The sequence below is a fragment of the Meriones unguiculatus genome, chromosome 5 (assembly GCF_030254825.1).
Source record: "Meriones unguiculatus strain TT.TT164.6M chromosome 5, Bangor_MerUng_6.1, whole genome shotgun sequence".
NCBI lineage: Eukaryota > Metazoa > Chordata > Mammalia > Rodentia > Muridae > Meriones > Meriones unguiculatus.
Genome location: NC_083353.1, coordinates 116,741,713 through 116,762,144, shown reverse-complemented (window position 1 = coordinate 116,762,144; position 20,432 = coordinate 116,741,713). Strand labels below are relative to the sequence as shown.

The window sequence follows — 20,432 nt, the reverse complement described above, 5'->3', positions numbered from 1 at the left end:
GCTGTTTCTTTAAAAGTGGGGTTCATCCATGCAAGAGCTTTACAGTTTTAGATAGTAACTTGGTTGTATGTGTGACAACCTGAAAAGAGGCTTATTTAATAAAGGGAACAAATTCCAAACGATGCAATTGCCATAGCAACAGTGTGCACTGCACAATACCCATATGCATAGATGCATATACAAACACATGTGCATAAGCACAACATGCACAGAGCATGTAGATACGCACACAACATGTGTATATGCACACACGTGCCCATGTATTATATAGCTTGGCAGGAGCAAAACTCCAAGGCCACACAAGGAAAATGTCAAGAGTGACACTGAGAGATGAGGGGTTTTGTCTGTGTGTGTGTGTGTGTGTGTGTGTGTGTGCGTGTGCGAAGACCAGAGGACAACTTGTTTTGGGGGGATGGGGGTCTCTCAGTTTGCAAAGTAGGCTAGGTTGGCCGCTAGTGAGTCCAAGTGGTCTTCCTGTCTTCACATCGGCAGTGCGAGGTCATGAGCATATGACACCATGCCTGGCCCTTTTTCTTTCTTTTAAACGCAGCTTCTGAGGATCAGGCTCAGCTCCTTAGCTTTCGAGGCAGCACTTCGCCAAGCTATCTCCCTGGCCTGGTGAAGTCTTAAATGGAAATCTAACATTTAGAAGAAAGTGATCATGGTGGCTAAATGGTCCATGAAGAAAACGGGTGAGCTCGTTCATGGCTTTCGTTGGCTGCTTGGGCTTACCGACTTTTTCAGGCTACCTGAGATCAGACTCGCATGCAGCATGTGCTATGGTCAAGTGAAATCAGAGTGCATTTGGAGAATGAAGGCTGCGTCACTTCCCAGACTTGCACCTTCATAACGGAATGGGTTCCTAGCTTTGCTGGCATGGAGGCTTAGGTTTTTGGTGCAGATCTTGCAGCTTTTAGGGTGTGTTCATCTTAGTATCTGATGATAAGCCATTGATAGTAGCTGTATTTAACCCGTGAGCCACAAGGCTCCAGAAGTATCTGACCAAGTCTTCCCAGATAAGTACCACCAGGTCAGGTGTTCGGCTTTGCATCCTTTGGTTCAGAAAGCCTCACACATGCATGACCCATAGTCATTTCTGCACAAGGGTTCTTGGGAAAAATATACACTGAGCTACTACTCGGGAGGCTGAATGGTTGCCAGCTGGCATTGGTGGTGATAGGGGGTGCTTGGAAGGGATTTGCTGTAAAAAGGTAAATATGGATGACTTGAAAAGGAAGACATGTACTGTTTTAGCAAGTAGAAAAAGCTAATTCTGTTGTGACAGCAGTTTGGAATATTTTGGTGCCTTGAGGCTCTTCTGTTTCCTCAAAGAAGTTTAGACTCCATCATAGACCATTGAGAAAAAAATGAATATTTATCTTTGGGCCCTTCTCATCCAGAAAGAAAGGTAGGTAACCAGGGTATTAGATTTCAGGGGGAGGTCTATGTGGATTGGGTGTGTTCTACATGCATGGTCATTGGGGTGCATGCGTGTGTGTGTGTGGAGGCCTGAGGTTGATATTGGATCTTTTCCTTAATCACTTGCTACTTTATTTTTTGAGACAGTTTTTTTATTTTTTTTTTATTGAGTTTAGAACTTAATGCTCATCAGCTGGCTAGCCTGGCTTGCAATTGAACTCCATGGATCCTCCTGTTTCTCTTCACTCTCTCCTCCAACACTGGGGTTACAGATGCCTGCCAGTGCTCCCAGCTTTTACATGGGTTCTGGGGATCCGAACTGAGGTCTCCATGCTTATATAATAAGCACTGTACAGTGAAGCATCTCACTAGCCTCTAGAAGTTTTCTTTATGTAGTGTTGGTGATTGGAGCCAGGGCCTAAGCATGCCCTCTGCCCTGAGCTGTACTTCAGCCCAAGAGCAGTAGGACTTTAAGAGCACAAAGTACCAAAGATTACTCTATGGGTGCAGAACTATAACCAAAATGCCTCCCAAGTATTGAGGTACCAAGCCAAACAGTGTCACCTGCAACACAAAATCACGACTTAGACACTATCAGGGGAAGAAAGAAATCATATTCTGATGTCAAAAGGGGGGGAGGGAAGGAAACATAATTGCTGTGTGGGCCCTGATGGCACTTCTGCAAGTTGTTCTTTGGAATGTGGTTTAAAGAACAGTGGGCCTTAGGTCAGGGAGAAAGAGCTGCAGAGGCTTGCTTGCAGGACAGCCACCCAGGTGTGGGGTTGCTTGCAAGCTTAGCCAGGTAGCTGGCTGCTGCAGCCTTGGCTGGAGTCCATCTGGCCCAGACAATAGTCAGAACGCTTGCTGCTGGGTTAGCTGCCTTGTGTAATGATGGATAATGGCTGTGGCCTGATTCTTGAGGAGGCATGGACTCACTGCAGCGTGGTGTGGTCCTCTATGAGCCCCAGGTACGTGTGAGCAGAAAGGAGGATAGCACAGACCAGACTGGAAGGCTTGAGGAGACCAGAGTCCGCATCTTCCCGACTGGCATGGTCCATAGGCTAGGGAGGCTGTACCCTTGTTTCTGGGCCACTGGATTAGTGGGAGTGGAGAGGCAGTCAAGGAAATGTTTGCTTCTGGGATCCCAGCGTGGGCCCTGGGCACAATTATAGGGTTCCAGAGTCGGACAGGTGGGAGCGTAGAGGCCCCCTGTGATTACAGGTCACCTCTTCAATGTCTTTGTCATAGAATGAGTCTAACTAAACCCAGTAAGAGGAACACTGCCTCTTCAGTGGCATCTCACAACTCTAGAGAGCCTTTTCCCATGATGCCCTTCCCCAAGGGTCTCAGTCCAATCCTACATGCCACTCCAAGCACCAGCACAGCTTCACTTTACTCCACAGACCTCAAGAACCAGTACTGGTATCAGTGCCACAGCACATACCTGCAGTTCCAGGACCATGGAAGCAAAGGAGGGGGTTTTCCTAGCTCCAGGCCCATCTGGTCCACATAGAAAGACCCTATCTCAAAAAACCGAGGGCAGGGAATGCGGCACAGTGGTAGAGTTCTAACCTAGGCACCTGCCGGTATTGGAACCCAGCACCAGAGGAAAGGGAAAGGTACGTGTGTTAGAGGCAGACCTTTCTATAATGGGGCAGCCCCTGTGGCTTTGGAGGGTCTTTTCTATGCCTTGGGGACCATCTACAGTTCTTGTCTCCAAATATCTATCCATTTTTTCCTAAACATGGCTCTCCCCCAGAATCAAACTCTTAAGAACTCTTGGTTCTGTGATCCACTCGACAGTCACTGCAAGAGGAACCAAAGCATTGTCATGTCTAAAACCTCTCAATGGTTCCATCATGCGGCCGAGGCTGAGAGCCACTGTCCTGTTCATTGAGCTCAGTTAACTTCTCCAGAGTTGCGTATGGAATCAGGCATCCTGGACTTCCATTTTGACTGTATTCCGAGGGCAATTTTTGAGTTTTGTCTCTTCCAAGGCAACTTCCCTGTGTTCGCTGGAGACAGTACCTCAAAGGACAGCCAAAAGGATTACAAACATATCTGTTCAGATAAGACTACAGAACACAACACACATTCTATAAAGTTTAACTCCTGCTCCAAGACAAATTATAGCAAGTGTTCACATATTTGTGCTCTTACCATCAGGTCAGCATTGTTCTGAGTACATTATGTGTGTCATTCAACCCATTGTGTTCTGTTGAAGGTCTAGTGTGATGGAAATGAGCTAATGGGTCTTAGGGACCACTTGACCACAGAACACATCACACACCATGACAAATGCTGAACCCCTTTATTATCCCATGTCTTTTCACCTGACACTAAACTATCTTCAAAAACCTTACATTCTGTTCCAAGCATTCAAGATGAGACCTCGTCGGAAGTCTGGTGCATTCTGTTGCCTTGTTAAGCCTGGTTCCTCTTATGAGTGAGGTACCCAAGAAATGCCCAGAATTGTTCCAGAAATGTGGAACAATTAAGCTAACTCGAGAATGTGCTCGTAGTCATACAAATGAGATAGGAAAGGGCTGGTTTCTAATAGTCCTTGAAAGGGCCTACTATGTTTTTCATACATCAAGGACTTTCGTAACCCTAGGAGGTGGGTGTATGCATACATGTGGACGTATGTGGGTGTGCACAAGTGTGTGGGTTGCAGGTGGAGGTCCGAGCCATCTTTCTGCCTCCCATTTTCAGGAGTAACAAATCACCCCAAACTCCACCTCTCAACAATTTGTGAATTTGCAGTTAGGTGGGTGCTCAGCAGGGACCACAGGTGTCTCAGTTCCAGGAGTGTTCACGGAGGGGCAGGAGCGTCAGCCGTGGTAGGTCACTCATGCCTTCCTCTGGTCACAGCAGAGCAACCCCAGTGGCCTAGATCTCTCACTCCGTGCCCCAGGCTGCCTTTGAGTTAGAATAGAAAACTCCTGCTGTAAAAAACGGTGCTCTTCGTGTCCCTTCCCCACTCCAACAGGAGCTGTGTCTGTACTTGGGGAGAAGCCAAGCACAGCAAAAGATTTCAACAGGGAACTGAGGAAACACCCCCACTGAGGTTCTCATAGCAACATAATCACGCACAACAGCAGCCTATTTCGGTGGGAGCCTGCCTCAGCTCCCCTCCTCCCCTGTTAGTCACAGAATGGATGAACAAGCAGAAGGAGTGTGGGGTGGGGAGAGCGTTGGGTTGAAAGTCGGGAGGCTGGGGAGCTGGTTTCAGAAGCTCCCACCGCTTGTAGAGAGATCTCAGACACATGTCCTCTCTGATGTGGGGGCCTTACCTGCAAGAGGACAGGTCCAGTGTGTGGGTGGGGATCTTGCTAGTCTAGTCTTATTTGATTGCACAAGTACTAAGCCTCTTTTGATCCAACATCGCAGAGTTTTTTTTATTTGAGAGAAGATGCTTAGGGAAAAAAGGGGGTACCAGAGGGTAAAAGTCCCTCTTTAGGTGCACTTATGTCCCTCCCCCACACAGCTTTCGGCAGAATGTCAGAACCGCAGCGAAGAAGGACCGTGTATTGCCAAAGACTCTGCTCATTCATGCCCAACTCGAATTAAGGTCTGCTGCTGAGAAGGTTGGGTCATCCACTTGCATTTACTCTGGTTCTGAGAATATAAATGCGGTTAGCTCAAGCATCTTGCTGCATTTTCTTTAATCCTTCTCATTCTTCATCCTCTCCTCTTCCTGATCTTCACTCCTCACCTCCGCTTATGGCAGTGTCTCTTCTCTTTGCCTGAGACTCTGGTCTGATAGAAGCATCCATCATACTGAGCCTGGTTTTGGCCCTTTTCCTCAATGGACCCGGGTTAGTTGAGGACAGTCACTCTTACACTTCCTGGCTATCAAAGGTTATGATCAGAGTAAGCAGGGCATTTGGATTAAATAACTCAAAAAATAAATAAAAGGAAGATGAAGAGGGCAGAATGTTCCGGAGTCATCTGTGAGGTCTCTGACCTTGACCCGTGGGCTGGGAAGCCTGAAGGTTTAGCTTTCTCTGAGACAGCCCGCTGAAGTGTCCTGAGTGCGGCCTCCCTCCCCCATTGTTCTATCCCCCAGTGCCTGACAGATGGCCCGAAAGAGAGAAAAAAGCTCTCAAAGTGGAGACAGGAATGCATTGTATAAAATTTCACACCCCCCGCCTGCCGCCCAAACTCCCTTAAAAAAAGGATCGAGAGAATCCTAATGGGTACGTGACATCCTCCCAGCTCTCTCCCATAAAAGGGACTTCAAGATCTGGTGGTGTGGGGGGAGGGGCGGAAGGGGGAGGGGGAGAAACGTGTGGGCACGGGGTAGGGGGAGCCGACAGGCCAGACAGGGGTGGGGGAGCTAGACCGCAGACCATTGACTTGTTCCTGATCGTTTTCCCAAGCCACCGCGGACGCTACCTTAAGGCCCACCCGGGTCCTCCTGAGAGGGGTTTGAAGCCCTTCTGGTGTTGGGGCCCTGAGAGTGAAGGAGAGACTAGCTGGAGACCGCCTAGAGTTGAAGGAGTTAAGGACCTCCCCCTCCCCCTTCACCCACCCTTTCACGCCCCGAACCGTAATCCTCACAGGAAGGATCCAGGGATCGAGGGGGAGGGGGGGGGACGGGTAAGGGGGAGGGTAACGGCGGCTGAGTAGTGCCCCGAGCCTGCCCTCATTCGAAGGACTCGCACCCGGGCTGAGAGCCTCCAGCAGCCTCCCGGACGCCTGCCGCCCGGAGCCTGGCGCGCGGCCCTGCCGGCGTGCGCGCAGCCCTAGCCCCCGCGCCAGGTGTGCGGCGCGCCCGGAGCGGGAGCGCAGGCTGCCCCCGGACCCCGCGGTCCCGGGCACGGGGTGCGGGCTGGGGGTGTGGGGGGGTCCCCGCCCCCAGGCGCCCCGCCGCCTCTCGCTCCCGCGCGCCTCCCGCCCCGCCCCGCCCCCACTCACCCGCTCAGCCCCCCGGGCGAGCCGAGCAGGACGCGTGTTGCTTCTTCAGCCCGGGCTCGGCAGAAGTTGGGAGAGTTGGCGTCCGCCTCCGGCCGGACCGGACTTGGGAACCGCGGAGACCCCCCGCCGGCGAGCCCGCGGGGGAAGGGAGGGGGGCGCCTCCCTCCCGCCCAGCCCGCCGCCGCGCAGGGGAGAGGGGCGCGGAGGGGGTCGCCAGCTCGACCAGAACTTGCAAGTGCGCGAAGGGGATGCGAGGCAGATGAAGAGCGAGGGGACGTGAACAAAGTGGCGACCGCGGGAGGGACTCCACCGAGCTCGGTTGTCGCGGAGGACGCCCTGGCAGAGGGGCTGGCTGGGATCTCCCCCCCCCCCCACCTTCCTCCGGCGCTCTTTGGCTCTCTTTTAAAGCCGCGCCAGCCTCTCCCTTTCTTTACTATCTCGAATCCCCAAACCCTTGTTGGCTCTTATGGGCATGAAACACTCCTCCCGCTGCCTGCTCCTCCGGAGGAAAATGGCGGAGAACGCGGCCGAAAGCACGGAGGTAAGGAGGAGACCGGGCCGGGGCTTTCGGGGACCCCGCCGCCCCACCGGGACCCCCGGGGCCGCTGCCGGCCGCTGCCACCACCGCCGCTGCCGTGCCAAACTTTCCCTATCCCGCCTGTCCCTGCCGAGAGAGAGGGAGGGAGAGAGAGAGAGAGAGAGAGAGAGAGAGAGAGAGAGAGAGGTGTGGGGTGGGGGCGACGGTGCATGTCTCTGCTCCTTTCCCTCTTGAAAATCGCTGGAGTCGCTTTCGGCCCCATCACCCTCTCCTGTGCCATCACCCGCTGCTCCCCTCCTCGTACCCCCAAGTCCCAAACCTTGAGCAACCCTGATTTCCCTGCCCCTGTGCGTTTGGATTCCGATAGTGAACCCGGATCTCGGCTTTATGGAGAGCCCGGGTGGGTGCCGTCAGGTCCGGGTCTGCTCCCTGCAGTGCCTCGATTGGTCTCCCACTGCTTCCTGGGCTTTTACCCTTCAAGCTCCGGGCGGTCTCCGAGCTCCGGGTCCTTGCAGCACCGCGGAGAGCTCCCGGCCTCAGGCTGGGGGGCAACCTGGGGGCGCCACTAGGCACCTGCCACCAGACCCCCCCGCCCCTGCCCGACCCCCCGAGCCCACGCTGGGGCCGCACTTGAGGGGCTGCAGGCCTCGGGGGGAGGGATGGGGGGCTAAGGGAGACGAGGGAGCGGAACCCCGGGAGGCGCACCGACCGCGGCGCCGTTCAGCACCAGGGACAGCGCCCGCGCCTGCCGCAGCCCAGACCGCCCCGGCGGACGGGGGCTGCGGCGCCCAACGGGTCTGTGGCCGCTGGTCCCGCAGCGGCTTTTACGGAGGCCGCTCTAGCTCCTCAGATGATACTCTTGACGCCCCCCCATACATCCCTCCCACCGTCTCCAGCAGCCCATACGGCCGCCCCAATAAGTGCCCTTTCTCTACTCCAGAGTTGGCCCCGAGCTGCGGAGAGCCCAGCGGGGCTTTGCGTCCCGAGCAGGTCTGTTGTTTTCGCCTCGCTCTGACCTCACTGTCATTACAATGGGGTTGTTCCTCGGGCTCTCGGGCACCTGTAGTCGTGGAGGGGATCGGCGTGGGCAGCCCCCCTTACCTTCGCGGAGGAACCTTGCACTGAAGTGGGGGCGAAGTGGGGTGTGTGTGATCATTCCTTATTCGGTGGCAGGAAAAAGACACAGAGCGAACTCCGGGGCTCTATTAATAGCCCGGTGTCTGGTGGGGCTGCCGTACATTTCACATACGGTAACCCATATGCAGTGTGGGGCGGGGATGGGGGTGTGGCGCGGAGACGATCCCGGCCTCGCGGGAACGCAAAAGCGACGTGAAGACCCCGGCCTCCTTTCCTAGAGGTCACCTCCCCCCCACCTCCCCTACAGTGTAGGCAGCAAAGCTTAAGAACAGAATCCCCATTCCTTGCAGCATGTTTCTGGCAACTGTCGATTTTGAAGCAGACACGCTCTAGGGCTTGAAGACGCGGGGCATTCAGCAGCTAACGTCTTCTCCTTGAGTTAGAACGAAGCTAGCCCGCACCTCGTCCCCTGGCCCATCCTCTTCCCCACCCCTAACCCTAGAGCGGACCTTTGAAACTGAGTATAGCACCAGACGCTCAGCACTCCCCTCCTCCTCCTCCGCTCTCTGATCTCCCCCACCCCACTCGCGGAACAAGTTTCTAAAAATAGCTTGGAGTCTCAAGGCCACACGCTCTGGTAAAGTGTCGGGCCAGCCAGCACGTAGCGGTTCCTGCAGCCCGCGAGCTATAGCTCTTCCCCGCTGTTTCCCTATCCCACCTCATCTTTGCTTGTCTTAAAAAAAAAAAAAAAAAGAAAAGAAAAAAGAAAAGAAAAATAAGAAAGTTTTTGTGGGTCGCCGTCCACCAGCACCCGGACTGGCGCGTGGGTTCTGGTGCAGACCCGGGCCACGTTCCGCAGTGTGCAGTGGCGGCTGCGGCTCTCTCCACCTCGGTGAGGGTTAAAGGCGTCCGGAGCAGGCAGAGCGACGCGCGACAGGCTATTTTTACTCGCTTCCCCCGCTGCTCCGCGCTCCCCCTTCTCAGCAGCCGCACATGCCAGCTCTGCTCAAGGCATCAATGAAAACAGCAGTAGAGGCGGCGGCAGCAGTGGGGAGGGACAACCGGGAGGGGGGAGGGAGAGAGAGAGAGAGAGAGAGAGAGAGAGAGAGAGAGAGAGAGAGAGAGAGAGAGAGAGAGAGAGAGAGAGGAGGCAGCTTGCTAGGAAAAGACCCAGCTGGGGCCCCTTAGAGGAACAATGAATCAAACGGGTACAGAGGAGGTTCAGCTCTCAGTAGCTTCCTCGGAGCTTCCTCGGAGAAAGGATGGAACACAGACTTGGTCAAACGTGCCCAGTTAGGCATCCAGGCCTCGTGACTACTGCTTGGTTTTTCTCCAGGAACGGGCTGTTTTTGGAATAAGCTAGGAGCAAAGCAGTGCTTCCAAAGTGGGGAATTGTGGGGGTGCATTGCCTGCATATCGTAGGGGTGGCAAGAGCACCCTTGTGGATCTGTGGGGGTCGGGGTGACAATGGTTCTTGTCCAGTCTCTAGCAGGGTACTCACTCTGTACCAGGAAAACAGTAGGTCCCTAAGACTCCAGTGGCCTGGCTCTTGCCCTCAAAGAACTCACGAACTAGTGGACACAGGTCTGGAAAGCCCTGTTGCGTTTTTCTCTGCCTCTTGCTGGCGGTGGCGCACTCCTGTGTTCCCTGCTCACACTAAGGCCACAGGAGAAGCGAGGGTTAGTATTTGCCTCTCGTTTTTATTTGAGGCCACAGAGTAGCTTGAGGGCGACAAGAGCCAGCTGGTGGGTTAAATCAGGCTTGGGATATATGGATTGCCCTCACTTTCGATTCATTGCTCTTTGCCCCACTCTTGCTATTTCTAGCAAGATGCCAAGTGTGAATGGGAGTGGGAGGAGCCGATTACTTTGGAAGGGAAAGAGGCAATGGGGAGGGAGGCCGAGAGGATGGCAGGATGAGAGAGTTTTTTCACAGGGTAAGGATCTGGAAAGAGAAGGCAGTTGTGGGGCAGAGGATGGTGGTGATGGTGAGGGATGGGGGGCGGGATATAACTGTATGTACCGTGGCCACGGTTTCCAGGGCTGGAGGGTGAGAAGCTATGTCATGGAGCCTCCAGTGAAAGGCTTTGTGGCTACAGCTGGTCTTGAGTGCAGCTTCAACCACTTTGATTTCGGTCTCTTAACTGGTTAATCTGAACTGATTCTGCTCATAGAATCTGCGTGAGGTTTAAGAAAATTCCAGGGCAATTCCTGACCTGGCTTTCTGCTTTCTCTTCAGCTTTCCTGCACCTCCCAGGGCCACTTTTTTTTTTTCTTTTGAAACAGGGTCTCCTGTACCCCTGGCAAGCCTTGAGCTCTTGAGGATGACCTTGAACTCATCCTTTTGCCTCTGCTTCCTGAGTGCTGGGATTACAGGCCTGTGTCACCACTGCATTGGGGTTTATGCAGTGCTGGGATCAAACTCCTGGCTTTGGGAACATCAGGCAAACACTCTACCAATTGAGCTACATCTTTAGCATGGTGCTGAGGTGTCCTGTGCACCCCCACACTCTTTGCAGGCTACCCTCAGTGCCCAAGGCAGGCCCTTTATCTCTATGCTAGGACCCTAGCCCCCAGAAGCTGGCCATGTCCGGTCCGGTCTCACCATCCTTGCATGGCTGCATTTTGAAAGGCTAAATCTGCTTGGGGTGGGTCAGCTCTCTGAAAACTTAGGAGCCCCACTATTTCCTACAGGGTACTGGGGTTCTTAGCACACTAGACAAGGACACTGGGGTTCTTAGACACTAGGTTGCCGCAGGAGCCCCCAAGGTAGCTGAATTTGTGCCTGAATGCTTTTATGTTCTTCCCTCCGTCCATGATTCTTCTTCCCATTCTCATCTCTAGAGAAAAAAAATAGTCTTCCTCAACCTGCAGGGCTCAAATCAAATGTTGCTTCCTCTGGGCAGCCTTCCCAGATCTCTCATTTAACCTCAATCCCTAGGGAGAGCAACCTGTTGCTTCTTCTTAGGTCTTTGGACTGCCCACCTCTTGCTTTTCCTATCACAAGACAATTGTCTTTTATATATGTCTATTTCTTCAATTCAATAGGTAACTTTTTTTTTACTGGTCTTATTTTTAGCATGGTGTCTGTCACACAATAAATAATATGTAGGTTGAATTGACTTGTGTGGTTATAAGACTTTTTTGAGCCTTCTGCTTTTCTAACAATTAAGGTTCCCATCTGTAAGCACCTTCGCTTACTTACCGAGCCAAGGTCACCTGATATGACTGAGGGATTAAACCAGGCAGGTTGGAGGGGCCGCAGCAAGCCTGTGACAATTTTACTGAGAGCAGTCAGACTTTTTATACCCGTATCAGAAACAGAATACAATGACAACGGCCAGGATCAATACAGTTATAGTTACCAGGATACAATCATGCTTACAAACTTTATAGGGTACACACATTAATGTCTTAAGTCCAATTTTCCTGTCAAGCTTCCGTGTTTCCTGGACTTCTGAGGGACCATACAGAGGAAACAAAGTGGCCTGAATGCTTCACTGCCCAAGGAAGTACATCAGTCTCTCAGGACCTGAAAGGGATATTGTGCCCTGGGGGCCATGGACTCTAACCTGGAAAACCTATGCCTCTCAAGGCAGATAGGCCAGGACAACTCCATGGTTCCTTGCACCATCTCTATTCTTCTGCTGCCCTTGAGCTAATGCAGAGCTTTTCAACTCACAATGGACAAATATCCTGGGAATCCAGATGTTGCAACCACTCAAAGCATTCTGGTTATTCATGGGCCTAGTCAATACTTGGTAGTCACTGCCTCTTTCTATGGGGTATGCATCTAAAAAGAAGATAAATGTATTCATCACAAGGTCCTATTACAAGCCAGGAGGTTAATGGGCCCTTCTCTGTTTTTCTTTGCTTTACTGATTCTTGGTGAAAACCTGATGCATTATTAATGCTTGGTGACTCCTTGATTGGGGATCCATCACCCTAAAGGAGAACACCAGGGCTAGAAAAAAATAGTTTTACAGTAATCATTTCAAAGAATGCTTCTTGGATGTTCTGGGGTTTTGCTGGTGCAGAAAGAGGGTCATCCCAGGACGAGAAAGATCCTACAGTGATGATGGGGTGTGGGTACCCGTGGGCACTGCTGGAGTTCTGGAGAAAACTGAGCTGACTTCCAAGTGCTGTATATACTGGGTAGGTTAGTCTAACTTAAGCTTCACTTTCAACATGGCCCCATTATACGAATAGCAGAGAACTGAGAGGTGAGGCTAAGAGGCAGGAGGTAGCTGCTCCTCTGAGGATGCTCCGCCTCTCTGTCTCCTTCTGAAGGACGGAGGCACCAACTACCTGCTCAGGCCATGGAGTCAGGCTGCTGGCTTGAATTTCAGTTCTGGGCTCCCTGCATGTGTTGCTGTGTTGAACCAGCCACCTCAGAAGAGTGTTGTGATAATTAAATACATTCAGGCTTGCACGGGGTTTAGAATACTGGCCTGTCCCTGGCCTTGCCAGCACTCAGTGTTTGACCATTACCCTGCTAGCTTATGAGAATCTTGACAGAAATTCAGTCAGGGTGGACTCTGCCCTGCCTCGCTTGTTGAAAGAGCCCCTTATCCATAATCACACCCATCTCCCTTCTTCAGCAAACACTGATTTCAACCCCAAACTGAGCTCAGGGGAATTAAGAAGACACTCACATGTCTCCCCCTCTCCCCCCCTGGCAAATTTGGCTTTGTAGAGAGTCCTAAATCGGCTTTTGGCTGTCAAGGAGGGTAAAACACAACACTCCTGTCTCCAATTCTGGAGTAAGCCTCATTTCCTCTTCTTTGCTAGCTGCAATGTGAAGTGATTCCCACATACCAGTGTGGAGCACACACGAATCTGTAAAAACACTACTTACACCTTGGACTGTACTCTGCCAGCAGGGAAGAAATGGGCAGCCTGACAATATGGGAGCTGCCAAGGTAACTGCAAGAGGCTATTGTGTGCATGAGACACAGGGAGGTTCATCCTTGCAAACGGAAGCAGTCAGCAGATGAATAGGGACCTCCGAAAAGCTGCTTTGCCATTGCTCTTGCCTCCGGACACGCTTACTCAAGATGCCTAGTTGCCCACTTAGTGGTTTCTTGTCAAAAGGTTTCAGAGAAAATGGTTTCCCTAATTTTCCAGTTATCCCAGGAGTTGAGATGTTCTTCCTAGAATCTGAGCCTGTTAGCTCACATTCTCATTGCAGTTAGTTCTGTAAAACTAGGTGGTTAGGTTTTTAGCTAAGGGTATAGCTACTGCCATACACACACACACACACACACACACACACACACACACACACACACACGTTCCTTTATGAGATAGGGTCTTACTATGTCCTCCTGGCTAGCCTGGAACTCATCATTAGACCAGGTTGGCCTTGAACTCACAGAGATCCACCTACCTTTGTCTTTCAAGTGCTGGAATTAAAGGCATACCCATCATGTTAAGCCTCTTAACTTCTTTTCTAGTTTGTGTTCAAATCCTACCCACGTAATGCTGCTCAGTGATCAGCCTTCTCACAGGGGTCATGTAGATGGGAGCATTTGAGAAAGCTATTCTATCCTGTATCATCCAAATGGCTGGCTCTTTTACACACCAAATGTCTTTTCATATTTCACTCGTTATTAGAATTCTCTCAAGCATCACAGCTTTCCCCAGATTTTTAATGGGCTACCCATAAGTAAAGATCCATGTCCTTTAAAGTGTTATTTCATAAATTCACACAGTTTGATCTGCACATTTATATAATGTCGCAATCTTAAAGTGGAAAAAAAAAAACCCCAAATGTAGATAAAGACAGAACACTGTTTCACATCGCAGCTGGTGGTAAACATGTCTTCAGTCTTAGAGCAATGATGCTTTTGCCCCTTTTAATGAGAGCATCAGACTTCCTGTTCTGACTTTTTGTGTATGTTTTCTGGTTCATCATGACCCACAGCATCACTCAAAGCTTAATTTTTTTCCACAAAGACCTTGGAAATTGTGCACATCTTCTATGACCCTTAGATGCTCTGTTATAAATTCTTCTTATGGGACACTGTGAGACACATGCTATTTCCACCATGCAGACTAATGTGACTTACCAAGGCCCTGAGATGAATATGTGATGGAAACCAGACCTCAAACTTTGACTCTATAGTCACCAAGACCCACATTTTCTTTACCCCATGAGTCTGGCAAGACATGGAAAAAAACCAAAGCAAGAACTAAAAAGAAAAAAAAAATGAAGATAAAGAAAGGAAAAAAATCAATGGAAGAAACTGGACTTGGGAAACAAACAGAAAAGAGACCTCAGTCCTACTCTCTCTTTTCTAGGTATTCTCTTGTTGTCTCCACCACTGTCTTAGCAACCTCACCTCCATAGTCCTCAGTAATACCCTGTGGGTAAGAAGAATATCCTGTGGGTAAGAAGTGGTGGAGACAACTATCTCCCCTTTCCCCTTTTCCTGGAGGCTGCATTGATGGACCGGTAAAAAGCACGCCTGTCTAATAAAGTGTACCACTTTGGAAGCTAAACCCAAGGCCACCTGGACTCCATGCTAGCTGCTGCTTGGTGGGGATTAAGTGAACACTAAAGACTGTTTTGTTGTCTGTTTGTTTTGTTGGTTTTTAAAAGATCTTCTTGGTTTTACCACTTATTTGCATTTCCTAGTGTTGTTGTAGTGGAGTACCACAAACTGGGTGACTTAAAATAGAATAAATTTGTGTTTTCACAGTTCTGGAAGCCAGGAGCCTGCAATCCAGCTGCTAGTAGAGTTGGTTCAGTCTAGAGGCTCTGGCGAGCATCCTTTCCTGTTCCTTCCCTTTCTCTTAGCTTCCTGAGGGTGCCAAGCATACTGGGCATTCTTTGGCTTGTAGGCCTAGCATTCCAATCTCTGCCATCATCTTTGAAGGGTATTCTGTCATGGTGTGTGTGTGTGTGTGTGTGTGTGTGTGTGTGTGTGTACATGCAATGTCTTAGGAGGTCATTTGCCACATTGGATTAGCCATCCCCACTGGAGTGGACTTTATGACTTCATCTTAACTTGATCCTTTCTGCTATGATTACAGTTCCAAATGAGGCCACTGTCTTAGTTAGGATTTCTCTTGCTGTGATACAATACACGATCAAAAGCAACCTGGGGAAGAAAGGGTTCATTTCAGCTTAAAAATCCCAAGTCATACTCTACCACAGGGAAGTCAGGGCAGGAACTCAAGGTAGGAACTTGGAGGCAGGAACTGAAGCAGAGGCCATAGAGGAACGCTGCTTATTGGCTCGTTCCCCACAGCTTGCTAAGCTTGCTTTCTTATATAACTCAAGACCACCCGTCCAAGGGTGGCACCACCCACAGCGGGCTGGACCCTCTCACATCCATCATTAATGAAGACAACGTCCCACAGATGTGCCTATAGGCAATATGGTTACTCTTCTTGTGACAAGCTACATAACAAAACAAATAAACAAACAAAACCAAGACTCACCCAGGACAGTCACTTTCATAAATACTGGGGCTCACGTATATAAAACATCTTTTGATAACCCAACATCATGCCTGCAACAAAGTAAGCCTGAAAACAGAACCCGGATGATGAATGACTGAATGGGTGATTACCCAAACGCAGTTTACTTCATCAACCCTCTCCCCTCTTCTCCTCCCACTGATCTCTTTCCCTTCCCTTTGCTACCCACCTCACCCAGAGTCTCTTACTGTGGCTTTTTTCCTTGAGCCATAGCGATTATCACAAGAACTGTCAGGGTTATTTAATGTTAATATTTTTATTTCCACTGGGCACAGTAAATGCTTTGTGGACCCTGCGTTCCTTAACAACAGCAGTACATGGAAGTTTTTATCAACTGCATTTTCCAATTTAGGAAATTGCAACTTGCAGTGGTTAGTTATCTTGATCAAGAGTATACAGTTGGTAGAAAGCTAGGATGTCACGCTTTGAGTTGGAATGTGCTCTTTTTCTCCCCACCTCTTTCTCTCCATTTCTGTCCCTCCCTCTTTAATATGTTTGTGGGCTGTATGTGTGTGTGTGTGTGTGTGTGTGTGTGTATCAAGTATGTTGTCAATCATTCTCCCATGCTCCCATGGTTAACTCCCCCACTCCCAAACACACTAGTTCTTTGCTCCTCAATGCCTCCTCCCCCACCCCCTACAACTTTAATGAGCCTTCCAGAGGCCAGAAGTCAGTATCAGATGTCTTTCCTTTTTAATTCTCCACCTTAGTTTTGAAGAAAACCCTCCCCCTAAGCTTGGAACTTGCCAATCAGGAAGATCAATTTCTGGTAAACCCAGGGAACCTTCTGTCTCCAGTTCCCCTTTTAAACTTCTGTGCTGGGTTTCCAACCTTGGGTCCTCATGCCTTGATGACAAGAGCTTTACCAACGATTCCTCCTCCTAACTCTGTTCTCTCTTTTATTGACACTCCTCACCTCAGTCTCCTTTTGCTGCACACCAGCTCCTACCTACCAGATAAACTTGTACGCACAGGAAAGAGCTCACAACTGATTGAAAAATCTGCAGACCCATAACTTGACCCACTGGCTTACTTCTCAAGGGGGATTTTATTTATTTACTGATTGATTTGATTTGATTTGCCAGTAGAGTTATTTTAGTGACAGAGTTCGGAGCTCTCTGAGTTGTTCAGCAAGGATCAGCCTCGCAATATTTACTGAAGGTTAAAGCCTGAGCTACAGATTTCTTGAGTGAAGGCAGAATACAGGCGCTTGGCCTCTCTGCACAAGGCGTGCCCTTAGCTATCTGTCTGCTGCTTGTCAGCTCTCACAGGTTACTCCATGTCTCCATGCCCGGCATTCACCGACGATCATCCCATAGGGCCATTCTGAGTGTTGTGGGCTTGATCATACAAGCACAGTGTTTAGCGTGAGGTTTGTGCTCAGGACCGAAAGCTATCATTAATCACCTGGGCTTATCTGATAGAGTCTTAAAGTGGGAGCGGACGAATAAAGAGCTTTAACTGATGACATCATGCAGTCAGTGCAGCAGAGGGGGGGAGGCTGGAGCTGAGCGGCCGAGGAAAGACTCAAATCCGAAGACAGCTGGAGAGAGGACTCTGGAGTCCACTGGGCCCACAACAACAGCCTTGCCACAGGGGGATGCGGCTTCTCTGTGACGCACAGGCCAGGCTACTGCACTGGGAGCTCATAGTCAGCTCTGGAGGGTCAACATTCTGGTACCTGGTAACCTCTACCAGGTTCATCCCCGCAGTCTGAGGAAAATGGAGATGGGGTCATCAGTCTGCCAGACTGACATGCCAGAGGAAGCACACAATGGCGCAGGTGCCTTTGCGCCCCTCCCCCAACCTGTCTCCTAAAAGTAAATAGATAGGTACAAGGATAGATAGATAGATAGATAGATAAGTAAATAAGTAAGCAGCCCCTGCCTGTTACGTTTACTGTGAAAATGTGGCACTTTGATGTTCTTGGCAGAGAGAACTGAGGCTCAAGGAGATTAACAGGAGAGAGATACCCAGTCTCAGGCCAGATTGGATGGTTAATTAATGAGTCAAACCTTCTCTCCTCTTGCCCATAAATCCCTTAGGAGAAGATACTGTGTGCTTAGCTTGACCCAGACTAGCCTCGTTAAGGAGAACCAAATTGGGCTAATGACACTACAAAGGGAGCGTCAATTAGCAAATTTATCAATTAGGGCCCCATTTGCCGCTGTATTGTGGGAGATAATTTCCTGAAGTAAAGTGGTAGCCTTTCAAGACTGGGGCTCCCACAAAATGAAGGGCTGGCAGTCCCACAGATGTGTTCAATTCAAGGGCTCCGTCTCTCCCTGACAAGCAGTTATGACAGCAATTCTCTGAAGAGGCTCAATCAGAGAATCCACAAATGATCACAGCCCATCACAAGTGCAGATAGGATCTTAACTGAGGACTATCCTGTGTTAATATTGACACACATTTCTTCAACTTTTGCCTGGAGGTGCATGGCTAGGAAAACTGAGGGCTGGTTAATAGCTGAGTGATGTTAGGCCTGTGTCCCGAACACTTGGCACAATCTCCTTTTGCTGGAATGTTTTGATAGCTGAAGGCCCCAATGTAGAACAGGGTAGTTTGGGAGCATCAGTTTTGAGTTTTTGTCTTATTTTCATCCCTGTGCAGTTACAAAACTCATTTTATAAGGTAGCTGGGAGCATTGCATTTAGTAATGACTTTGGACATAAAGAAGCCTGATGAATGTTTTCTCTTTTTCCTTCCTGTTGGAACTTTACTTGCCCAGCTTTTGTTTTGCCGTCAGTGGAAAATTTACAGTTCAGAGTTGGAACAGTTCTAATGTTCTGGAAGAACTGATAGGAATGAGAGAATCCTGGCTGGCTGTGGGAGTGGGGGGTGGGTGCTTCTGTAGGGGGCCATGTAACTATGTCTGCGGGGGTAGGTACAATGCACAGACAAGCGTGCTCACATCCTTACACACTCATCCTATGTTACTTGAGATTCGTCTCACATGCTGCATGAGGGCAGTTTTAATTGCTGGCTGGAGCTTTGGAGATAGAGGCAGTGTCTCAGCATGAGGCAGCATGTATCATGCTGGCATATTAGTTATCTTTCCCATTGCTGTGATGAAATACCCAACAAAAATGATTTAAGGGGAAAAAAAAGTTTGTTTTGGCACACGGTTTGAGGGTACTGCCTCATGGGGGAGGGGGGCAGGATTGGAGGAGCAGGGAAGGGGCAGGGAAAAGAGGCAGCTGGTCACACTATCTACAATCAGGAAAAAGAGAGCCCCTGGGATGGTGCCTCCTGTACTTAAAAAAAAATCTGGAAACTCCCTCAAGACCCTCCAGGCGATGTCTTAGGTAGTTCTAGATTCTGCTCAAGTTGATAGTCAAGATGAACTGTCACAGGCAGCTGTGGGAACAGCGGAGGCAGAGCCTCTCATGGAAAGAGCCGAGTTTGGGGTTAGAAAGGCTTTGCAGCCTCATATCTACACCGTGTGTTAGGCGCAATGGTCTTTGTGAGGGCTGGGATCTGGGCTACCTCCTCTCAGGCCCACACTTTCTCCCGGTGATGTCATCCTTGCTCCTGGCTTCTCCTTGGTTTGTATGTGGTCAGTGTGCAGAGGTTCATGCATTTGGAAGCTTTGTGCTCAGAATGGTGGGTATGTAAGGTGGCCCTTTGAGAGGAGAGGGTGCGGAGTAAAGGCAATCAAATCACATGACAGCTGGGAAAGACATTGTCCTCATGAACAATAAAAGAAACAAAAGTAGCAGTACCATGTAACAGTGACAGAAACAAAGAGGTGGGGCAGAGTGGAAGGTACCTGATCTCAGGGGATGTCCTCTCAGCACAGAAGATGGGCCTGTGCTCCCATTCTGTTTCTGATTTGAGATGAGATGGTTGGTTCACTTCTATGTGTACGACTGCCATAATATCTTTCCACCTGTCTTCCCTCGCCAGAGGCCAAGCCAGTGCAGCAGCCAGCCTCAAACTCTGAAGCTTGAAACCGTGAGCTGTGTAAGTCCCTTTTTGTAAGTAGCCCTGCCTCGGGTGTTCTGTGATGATATTGTGGTGCTGACTGCTAGAGCGTCCTTCCTGGTTCGTCTGCGGCTGCTTCTCCAGCTCAGAGCTGCCACTGAGCTTTCTCCTCTGAGTTCACCCCGCATGCCTGACCGCCTACAGGACCTTTTCATGTAGATGTCTCATTGGAACCCCAAACGCCTCATGTGCCTATGTCTGGTGTTCCTCCCTTCCCTCTAACTCACACTTTCTTCTGCTCTGTGCATCCTCATCTCACTGGGTGTTAAGTCACCAAAGCAACCAACCTAGAATCTTCTCCTTCCTTTTCCTTCTCAACAAGGCCTGAGGACTCTACTCAAGTCTTTCATATGTATGGGCACATGTGTGTGTACATGCATGTTTGTATATGCATGTTTGTGTGTGTGTTTCATAGGTATGTTTGGTGTATGCATGTGAATGTGCGGGTGTCTGAACATGCAGAGGCCAGAGCAAGACAGGTCATTGGGTGTCTCCCACTGTCCCTTTCTGCCTTCTTCCCTTGAAGCAAGGCCTCTTACTGCCTGGAGGCTCACTAGCTAAGGCAGCTCACCATCAAGTTCTCAGGATCCCTTTCTACCCCTTCCAGTGTTGGGGTTAGAGACATGCACAGTCATGCAGCCATGCTTGACGTCTTACATGGATGGGTGCTAGGGATTTGAACTCAGGTCCTCAACGCTTGCATAGGACGTGCTTTTACCCATGTGGTCACTTCCCCAGCCCCATTTAGGCATCTTAGGTTCTTGTCACCTTGCTGCCCCAGGTCTGTCTTCCATGTTCCAGGCCTACTGTGATAAGGAGAACGGTCAAGACACAAGACTCAGCAAGATCTAGGGAGCCAGGGCTTTGTCTGTGGGGACTGAGACCCCCTTACCCTTTGGCCACAAAAAGAAACAGTAGAGAAAACCAGAGAGGCCGTGGAAAAAGCTGGCTGGAGGCAAGGGGCTCCACCAGCATGTTTCCCCAACTTGACCTGTCACCCTGGC

General features: G+C 50.1%; 1 protein-coding gene and 1 long non-coding RNA gene across 7 annotated transcripts in view; one reads left to right on the top strand and one right to left on the bottom strand.

Annotated features, from left to right (window-relative positions):
• Window positions 1-4,790: 4,790 nt before the first annotated feature.
• On the bottom strand, window positions 4,791-8,408 carry LOC110548624 (uncharacterized). 3 transcript variants are annotated; one of them, XR_009591973.1, is made up of 5 exons: window positions 7,979-8,408; window positions 6,340-7,003; window positions 5,818-5,875; window positions 5,135-5,271; window positions 4,791-5,037 (listed from the first exon to the last, which is right to left on the bottom strand). It is a non-coding gene; the product is annotated as an uncharacterized LOC110548624 (long non-coding RNA). The 3 variants fall into 3 exon arrangements; XR_009591972.1 differs by lacking the exon at window positions 7,979-8,408 and adding an exon at window positions 7,197-7,936; XR_009591974.1 differs by lacking the exon at window positions 7,979-8,408 and adding an exon at window positions 7,351-7,936.
• Window positions 6,741-20,432, top strand: part of Prmt8 (protein arginine methyltransferase 8) — an 82,626-nt gene continuing 68,934 nt past the window's right edge. For 2 of the 4 annotated variants that reach the window (XM_060384249.1, XM_021637048.2), the window contains exons 1-2: window positions 6,747-6,880; window positions 19,351-19,407. In XM_060384249.1, the coding sequence (XP_060240232.1) occupies window positions 6,806-6,880; window positions 19,351-19,407 (132 nt within the window). In that variant the 5' untranslated portion in view covers window positions 6,747-6,805. Of the gene's footprint in view, window positions 6,881-19,350; window positions 19,422-20,432 lie in introns of all 4 variants that reach the window. The other 2 variants (XM_060384250.1, XM_021637049.2) reach the window with 2 other exon arrangements.